This window comes from Vitis vinifera, chromosome 9 (assembly GCF_030704535.1).
Source record: "Vitis vinifera cultivar Pinot Noir 40024 chromosome 9, ASM3070453v1".
NCBI lineage: Eukaryota > Viridiplantae > Streptophyta > Magnoliopsida > Vitales > Vitaceae > Vitis > Vitis vinifera.
In genome coordinates, this window is record NC_081813.1 from 21,410,426 (window position 1) to 21,420,370 (window position 9,945).

Sequence of the window (9,945 nt, forward strand, 5' to 3'; positions counted from 1 at the left end):
CCAAGTCCTTTCTTCAAGAGGAGATTCCAATGATGGAAGATAGTCCTTGTGAGTCCTTTGAACCTCTTGACCTTCCTCATGTCTCAACCCATGGTGATGAAGAACCTGAGTCATCCGAGTGAATCACACCTAAGTCACCCAATTTTACCACTGAACCCGTGTCATCCCCTATTCCAACCAGTGTCACTCGCAATTTTCCACAGTTTCCTAAGGTATATTCAAGGGAAAAGGTCATTCCATGACAAAAGCAGGTCAAAGAATCCAACTCAGACCCTGGGAATGAAATCACGGTAAAATCAAACCCACCTTTACATACACAACCTGGTGAAACTTCCACTGACTCAATAGACAACCTAGACCTAGACCTTCCCATTGTTGTTAGAAAAGGCACCAGAGAATGCACTAACCGACCACTCTATCCACTATCACACTATGTGTCTCTTAAGCACTTATCACTAGCCCATAAGAATTTTATCATGAGTCTAAACACCACTATCATCCCTAACACTGTTTCTGAGGCATTGACAAAAAGGGAATAGAAGGATGTTATGAGAGAGGAGATGAGTGCATTAGAAAAGAATAAAAACATGGGAGATTATTGAAAAACCGAAAGGGAAAAACATTGTTGATTGCAAGTGGATTTTCACAGTGAAATATAAGGCTGATGGATCTCTTGAGAGACATAAAGCAAGATTGGTAGCCAAAGGGTACACTCAAACTTATGGAGTTGATTTTCAAGAGACTTTTGCTCCAGTTGCAAAAATGAATACTATAAGAATCCCGTTGTCACTAGCTGCCCACTACAATTGGCAACTCCTACAGTATGATGTTAAGAATGCATTTCTTCATGGTGATTTAGATGAAAAGATTTACATGAACATCCCACCGGGATTTGAGAGAAACACAGGTAACAAGGTGTGCAAGCTGAAAAAGGCCTTTTATGGGCTAAAACAATCTCCTAGGGCTTGGTTGGGGAGATTTGCAAAAGTCACGAAAGAGTCTGGGTACAAACAAAGCCTAGGTGACCATACTCTTTTCATTAAGCACTCGGTTGCAGGGGGAGTAATTGTTCTTCTAGTCTATGTTGATGACATCATAGTGATTAGAAATGATAAGAGAGAAAAACATGAAGTGAAGCAGAGATTAGCAACAAAGTTTGAGATAAAGGAACTAGGGAAACTGAAGTACTTCCTCAGTATTGAGATGGCATATTCCACACAAGGGATCTTCATCTCTCAACAAAAGTATGTGACTGATTTATTGGCAAAAACAGGGAAGATTGGGTGTAAACCAGTCTCTACCCCAATGGATCCAAACCACAAGTTGGGAAAAGCTAAAGAAGAACCAGTGGTGGATAAAAGAATGTACTAGAGGCTGGTTGGTAGGCTCATATACCTTGCTCACACTCGGCCAGACATCGCCTACTCGGTGAGCGTGATTAGTCAATTCATGCATGATCCAAGAGAACTTCATCTTCAAGCTGCTTACAGGGTGCTGCATTACTTGAAAGGCAACCCTGGGAAAGGAATTTTGTTCAAGAAGAACAATACTCTTGCTCTAGAAGCATACACCGACACTAACTATGCAGGTTCCCTAGTGGATCGAAGATCAACTTCAGGATATTGTACTTTTCTTGGAGGTAATCTGGTAACATGGAGAAGTAAAAAGCAGAATGTGGTAGCAAGGTCGTCTGCAGAATCAGACTTTAGGGTCATTGCTCAAGGGTTGTGTGAACTACTTTGGCTGAAGATTATTCTAGATGATTTGAGAATCAAGTGGGATGGTCCTATGAAGCTCTATTGTGACAATAAGTCAACTATCAATATTGCTCATAACCCTATACAACACGATAGGACAAAACATATTGAGATTGATAGGCATTTCATCAAAGAAAAATTGGAGGAAGGAGTAGTATGTATGCCCTATGTTCCATCAGAACATCAATTAGTTCATATCCTAACAAAAGGGTTGAACAGTTCAATGTTTCACGATCTTGTATTCAAGCTGGGAATGGAAGACATCTATTCCTTAGCTTGAGAGGGAGTGTTGAGCTGTAAATAGAATAGAAGAATTATTTTTCAATTATGTTAGTTTTCTATTTCTATAAATAGATAGTTTTATGTTAATTTCCTATTTCTGTAAATAGATAGTTTCATGATTTAGGAATAAGTTGGTTTAGGAATAAGTTAGTTTCTTATTATGTCTCTTGTTTCCTATTTCTTCTCTTGTAATCTTCTATATAAACTGTGTGTATAGTCAATCTAATACACAAAACTTATTATTTTTCATCCCATATTTCGTGTCAAAAACATTGGCCCATGCAAGATTGTTAGCTAAATCAATGACAAAGCCTACCAAATGAAGTTGCCAACCCATATTTATAATCAGATGAGCAGCTACTTCCATACAAGGTGGCCCAAGAATGATGATATTAGCAACTCAAGGTCGAGTTTCTTCTAACCAGGGGGCACTGATGCAGTGGCTAAGATGACTAACAGTTTTTGATTCTTTAAAACCACCCAAAATTCTTGAAATCTGCTCAAAAATAAGATGCACAGCCCAAGAGTCCATCATGCACCATGTGATAAGCTTAAATAAGCAATGAACAGCCAGGATTAAAACATCTTAATGGGTTAAGTTTTATTATTTTAGGGCAGCACTAATAAGTAGCTATTTTTAATTTTAATTAGTTTTTGGACTTCAAAAATAGAATACAGCTTCATAACCTCTTTTTCAACCACAAAGTATTGCCAAGGGGTTTCCTAACCTTGACTTTTAATTTTTCTCCCTGCTTCTCTCTTAGCTTGCACTCTATTATCCCCTGGTGATGTGCTCAGATAAATTTGAGTTTAATTAATCAAAATAACATTTAAGTCAGGTTTTATTGCTCCTCTCCAAATTTCGGCAATAGTGACCCACTCATTCTATAAAGATGAGTTCCGCAATTGACCTCCATAACATGCAGCCAAACATTCTTGCTTAAGTTAAGATGCCTCCACAATGAACCTCCACACTCAAACAAAGGTGTCTTCCTGATTTGTGAGTTACACCTCATCAACTTAATGACTTCTCAGAAATTTGGAAATAAAGAACCTAAGATCCTGTTTGTTTAGATTGTTTTTTGTTTTTATTTTCAAACAAAACAGAAATCAAGTTTAAAAACATATTTAGATATTTTTTTTCCCATTTTCATTTTTGGGAAAAACTAAATTACAAAAAGGCAAAAAGTGAAAACACAAAAATTTGGTGTTTATATAATTTTCTTAAGAAATTTGTAAAACATTCTCAAAAAAAAAATGTTGGGGGAGAAAAATTAACAAAATAACTTAAAGAACAGAGGGACCCACAATATAAATATTAAAAATATTAAAGGAGCATAAATATGACTAAAATCACGTAGTAAATGATGATCCCATTCATATTACTATTATGATTTTAGGTTGAATCAAATACATATTTTTTATATTAGAAAATAATGCATTTTATTATTGTAATTACAAGCATATTAGGATCTCATTACACGATTTTAAAAATAAAACATAGAGCAAAGAAAATGAAAAGGAAATTGAACAAATGCGATTTCAATATTTTCATTGTTTTTCATCTGAATAGGCGGTCAACACCAATCAAGACTTTACCATTTTCATTTTAAAAAAAAAAAATAGAAAATGAAAATTGTTTTTAGAAATATAAACTAAAAAAATATTTTCCAAACTAAATGCAAGCTAAACTTTAATTACCAACTCCCATAAAATCTTCTCTAAAGACCCCTTTCTCCTTCCTCACCCAGCAACTTTGGTTTGAGCCCTATCAACATATTCTAGCCAGAAGAACTTTTTTAAAGGTAATAATCCAGCATAAAAGCATTGTCCAAACAGGGGTTATTTGTCAAAGGTCAGCCACATTGACAGCAAGGTGTTTGAATTTGAATGAAGAATATAGTAGAATCAAAGGAAAAAAAAGGAAGTTGGAGGCAATAATAGCAGCCCCCTAAACAATTTCTTTAGTAGAAATTTCTAGGAGAAAAATCAAAGAACAGAACTAAGAGAATTTAGATCAATCAAAAAATAAAATTCAATCCCTTTTATGATGACCTCTTAACCCATTTATAAGAGTTATATGGACAAGAACCAACTAGCCATGAAAAATCTTGAACTAATAGTATGACAGCAGGTGTGCAGTTGGTTGGACGATTTAGGAGCAAACGTAGTAATAGTCAAGTGTCCCAAATGGCAATTCCCTCTATCGTTGAATCTAGTATACACAAGCACACCAGCATCCAATTAATTCCTACCTCAGGTCCTCGGCAAACTTTTATGGGTGCACCCACATGCCACTTGTTTGAACAATCATGACAAACACAGCACATTTACGCAGGCTCATGCATCAAAGAAACATCTTTTTTAATAGGCAAATAAGGAGAATATATTAAAAGCACTTACAAAATGGCACATCAAAGTACACACGAAGAATAAAAAAAGGCCACATGGCAAGCAAGAGAAAAAAAAATGTGAAGAAAAAACCTACCACTCTTAACAAGAAACCAGCCCCCTGAACCCAACCCCCACCCAAACCCTCTAAAACAAAACAAAGCAACAACCTCACAACACGAGTGTTGTGTCCCTAGTGCTCCTCCCCTTTCCCCTGAAAGTACACAAAGAACTATCGTAGTTAACCAAGCACTCAAGTTTACGTAATTCCATCTCAAAACAAGGTGCCAAGAGGTGCTTCCTCCTTCCACCTGAAAGTACACGAAGAACTATCGTAGTTAATCAAGTATTCAAGTTTAAGTAATTCCCTCTCAAAATGGGATGTCAGGAGGTGCTTCCTCCTTCCACCTAAAACCTTTACCCCACACCCTTTTCTTGCCTCCAAATTCTTCAAAAGGGAATTGATCTCTTTCTCGAACCCTGCTACTAGCATCCCCACATAATTGCTAAAATTTACAAACTTTCTGGGAAGGCTAACATCTCCCTCCAAAAACGCAATAAAGCTTCAATTCCTTAGAGGGTTCCGGCTACCCAACTCCAATCACCAACTCCTTGCCCGAAGGATCCTTCGAATCACTTCCCAAAATCTCCAACATATAAATAACATTTTATTTTATTTCCTAGAAATCAAACCATGAATCTCCCATATCCACACCCCAAGTCCTTGCCACTTGAGCTAGGACTTGAGAGTAGAATTGTATATTAAAAAATATTTACAAAGATTTTCCAATAGCATCAACTAAGTTTCAAAAATAAATAAATAAATAAAAGATCGCACGCTATCATAATTTCCAACTTAAAGGGTTTGATTTGGAAACCCCCAAAGCTAAAATTTAATATACACACAGACATGTTAAAGAAATAAAAACACAATGGTTAAAAAAAACCATCTCTAAGAACCTATAGCCATAATTGTTCAAAACTTACAATACAACAATACAACACATTTTTTACGAAAATCAATATGTAATCCAATTCATACCTTACCATAAAGCGTATCTAATGATACATATACAATGCAAGATATGATACTTTATATGATGATACAACGATATATACATCTTCAACTATTTTCCATAATTTTTTTATTAAAATAACTTATTGTATTAATTGTTTAAAATATACTAAAAGATTAAAAATTGATCCTAAAAAGGAGAAATAGGTAAAACAATCCTATATGAAAAGCAACGTTCTTGCTATCAAATGTTATGTTAGAAGTGAACTAAGTTTATTTTTGTGATAAATATTAGGAAATTTTCATTTGAAAGGTTTGAATATTGACATTAAAAATGATGGTGATTGGCAAATAAAAAATTTTACTTAATATATTAGCATTTTTTATTTCTATTTTGGTGGGGAAGGAATCATAAGAACCTGAAAACTTAGAACTTTGAATATGACACATAATGGCATATACACATATGATGAATCTATATATTAAAGTCATTATTGTAAATCTGAACTTGTCAAAACTCTAATATTCAATGTTTTCATATGATATGATATAGTTTTAACACTTTAGATCCTATCATCTTTCATAAAATTAGTCATATATTATTCTATACTTAATACTTTCAATAGAATGCACACATATGCATATATTTTCTATTTCTTTTTCACTATATCAAAATTACGATACATGATATAGAAAAATAGAAAAGTGAAACACAATAAGTTTTACAAGTTACCAACTATGCCTATAACAACCCCATAGTACAACTTCCAATCTACACATTTAAGAGCATCCCCAGTCAGCGGATCCACTATCACTCTAAACATTACAACACAATGTCTTTAGTTATAATCAATGTTTTTAGAACCGAACCAATCATTGAACCAAAAAAGTTACCGGTTCACGATTCACTGGTCGAACCGGTGACGTCATAAATATATAATTTATAAATTATTAAAATTTAAAATAATTATAAAAATAAAAATAATAATTTATACATTATTTAAAAATTAATTTTTTATTTGAAAATCAAAAAATTAGTTTCAAATTTAAAATTAAAATTAAAATCATAATTTTAATTTAAAATTCATTTTTAAATAAAAAAAACTTATTTTTAAATCAGAAATTGATTTAAAATTGTAATTTTTTATTAATTTAAATTAAAATCACAAGTTTTAAACATGAAGTAAAAAAATAATAAATATAAAAATAAATAAATAATATAGAGATGAGATAAAAAAATAATTAAAAAATAAATAAATCTGGAAGAAGGGATGACTATGAGAGGGTCGGGCAAAAAGGGGATACTTTTTCCAGTGCACCCACATGCCGCTTGTTTGAACAATCATGACAAACACAGCACATTTACGCAGGCTCATGCATCAAAGAAACATCTTTTTTAATAGGCAAATAAGGAGAATATATTAAAAGCACTTACAAAATGGCACATCAAAGTACACACGAAGAATAAAAAAAGGCCACATGGCAAGCAAGAGAAAAGAAAATGCGAAGAAAAAACCTACCACTCTTAACAAGAAACCAGCCCCTTGATACCATGTGAAACAAGCCCTTCCTCTAAAAGCTTAACCTCTTGTTGTCAATGCTTCAAGACAAACCCATGAGAATTTTGATAAAAAGGGGGTCCAATTAACAATTTGGAACCATTATGACCACCATCCATGTCCTCTTCAAGCTCAAACAGAAATTTTATTCAAACCCTTTTTTTCAAGGATTTTCTATGGGTATCTCTCTCAACTAATTTTTTTATCAAACAAATGCCTGTCTTTTCAAGATTTGTGGTAAGGGAATTGAATATCACTTTTTGTAGTTGGGTATTAAGTATACATCATTAATCTGTTGGGCGTTCTTTATTTTTTCTCCCTTTCTTTTTAATATTGATTGAAAAGTTTTGAGTAATTCAACCGAAGTGACGAAAATAAATTATTGAAGAAACAGAAGCAATATCATTACAAGAACCTGTAACAACCATCCTTTTTCCCTATCTTTGTTTATTTTTATTTTTTTTTCAAGATGGCTGCAATGGTGTTGGGATGATTCATTATCAGGTCAGCCTTTAACCAACCAACAAGGAAACACTCATTTTATCCTCCACAAAATTTTATCACCCCTTTAGCATCTTGTCCACTAGGAAACCAGCAAAAATCACTTCTTGCACTAACCTCAGTCATTCTCTTAGCACCAATGCTTCACCATTTTGAAGTGCAGATTGAATTTAACCTCTCTTATTGAAAATAAGAACTCCAGCACCCTCTCTTTTCTGATAAGCACACCATCCAGTCTAAGATAAACATGTCCAAGACAAACTTCTGAACAATTTAGCATCACGAATTGGACGAGAGTCATTCAATTTGCAAGCATTCCAACTCTTGACCATGTATTGAACCAGTTTGAACTTTGATGTTGTGACTGGGTGTAGCATCCAGAAGAAACCCAATTTTTCCCAGGGAGCAGAGACAATAAAAGAATTACCGTCCTTGAATCTTCTAACAGTTATTTCTGCATCAAAGACATGTTCAAATCTTAGTCTTACGTGGACTAAGTCAAATATCAGTAAGGAAGTCTTGTAATTCTCACTTTGTAGAAAGTTCCATGGACTATTTGGATAACCGTATTGGCCATCCTGTTCTTCAGCTTCTCAATATCCAGTCAACTCTTCTTCAAAATCGTTCCAGTTTTGCCTGACTATTCAGATTGATTTGCCATCCAATTTTCTCATTCTGCCGCAATTAATACCTAGGCATATCTTCTGGCCTGCTCCTTTTATGAATTTTTCCCATTGTTCTTCCTTACCATTCTCAGAAATCAAACAGATGAATTGCGACCCAGCCTCCATTGCAATAATTCACACATCCAATCTGCCTGCATGATCTTGCACTTCAATTTCCCATCAAGCCTTTAATGAAATTTCTGCACAAATCTTCAGATATGCCCAATTGCCACCCTTTTCCCATTATTTTCCCCTCCTTTCTGAGAAATCAAACAGAGGTGAATTCAAAATTGAATCACGACCAGCCTCCCATTTCAACAATTAAAAGTCCCATGTGTCAGAAATGATTTTGCGGTTCCATTTCTCATCCAGCATTCAATTAAATATCTGCATGTGTTTTCTGGTTTTGCCCAATTGTTATACTTTCCTCATTATTATCCCCTACCTTTCTCAGGAACCAAACAAAGTTCAAATCAAAATCAGTGACACCCCATTTTCCATTACACCAATTAACAAAAACAAAACAAAACAAAACAAAATCCAACAAATTCACACTCAATAACAAAAAATAAAAAAGTAAAAGAATTGATGATTCATTAATGGCACTGCATTGAAATACAGTGCATGCAACAGCAAAACCAATGATGAAAGCGCAACAAATCTTACCCTCCATCGCTTCAGCGTCTCCACAGAAGCGTTCTTGGTGGTAGCAATATTGAAGGGATCCAAATACACCACCTCATCCTCATCGCCGCCGACCATGCCACCGCCAGAGGCAGATGCAGCCTCCATGTCACCACTTCCGTTCATGATTGGCCTGCCGCACGAGAGATGGCGCCGCCGGTCTTCAACGGAGCCACCTCGCGGTTCTTTACTGGAATCACTAATCGTGAAACACCAAAAGAAGAAACAAAAACTTGCCTACAAAATCAACCTGAAGTTTTTCCAGCTCGCAAATTCCGTTTCCTATTGTTAGAAACTCCAAACATAGAATTCCCTCTAATTTACACGATCTACAATCGCATTGACCGAGTTCGAATACTTTTTTTTTCTTTTTTTTTCTTTCAAAAAACCAAAAAAAAACGAAATCAAAACCAACTTTACCGAGAATTGAGCATTGATTTTCGGCTTTTAAACAACCGCAGTCAACCAAATAGAAAATAACGCCTTCAATCGCCGGTAACGATTCATCGCAGAAAATGAAAAATAAAATTAAAACCAAAAATATTACAAGGGTTATGCTACGGTACCGAATCCATATTGGGTTGGATGGCTGAGATTTAATCATTTTCATCCAATGGCTGAAAAAAAAATGGAGGCATGGTACCGAAGGAGGCATCGTAGAATTTTTCTACAATAAACATGTAGGAAACTTCCAGGAAACTTCCGGTTCTTCATAATTGCTAAAGGGTACTTGGACTTTTCGCTATTTGGATAGAGAGAAAGTTTGGGAGAAACGTCAAAAAGGCGATTTGGACTTTGGAGTGGAATCTTTTCTAAACGTGGGAATGGAATGACATACACTGATACACGTTTGTAGTGGGAGATAATGTGACCATTTTTCCTAGTGATGTGGACTTTTGGAAAGAGAGATTTCTTGGATTCTCATAGATTGCACCAAAATCTTTTGGCAATTCATTTGGGTTTTTGATTAATTAATTGGGATGAAATTGATGGGTTTTAGGGGATATAAAAAGGGTTTTCACTCTAAAGTATATTCAATGTTGTTATAAGCTTTTGGTAATTTGCTTCCAACTCGGTTTTCCATCATCAGA

The 9,945-nt window shown here is 34.8% G+C and overlaps 1 protein-coding gene across 2 annotated transcripts in view; it reads right to left on the minus strand.

Annotated features, from left to right (window-relative positions):
- LOC100253521 (calcium-transporting ATPase 9, plasma membrane-type) overlaps positions 1-9,651 on the minus strand; it is a 71,501-nt gene extending 61,850 nt beyond the window's left edge. The window contains exons 1-2 of one of the 2 annotated variants that reach the window (XM_010656859.3): positions 8,038-8,425; positions 7,623-7,959 (exon numbers count right to left, since the gene is read on the minus strand). In XM_010656859.3, the coding sequence (XP_010655161.1) occupies positions 7,623-7,631 (9 nt within the window). In that variant the 5' untranslated portion in view covers positions 7,632-7,959; positions 8,038-8,425. Of the gene's footprint in view, positions 1-7,622; positions 7,960-8,037; positions 8,426-8,836 lie in introns of those variants that run through there. The other variant, XM_002275038.5, reaches the window with a different exon arrangement.
- Positions 9,652-9,945: the final 294 nt, after the last annotated feature.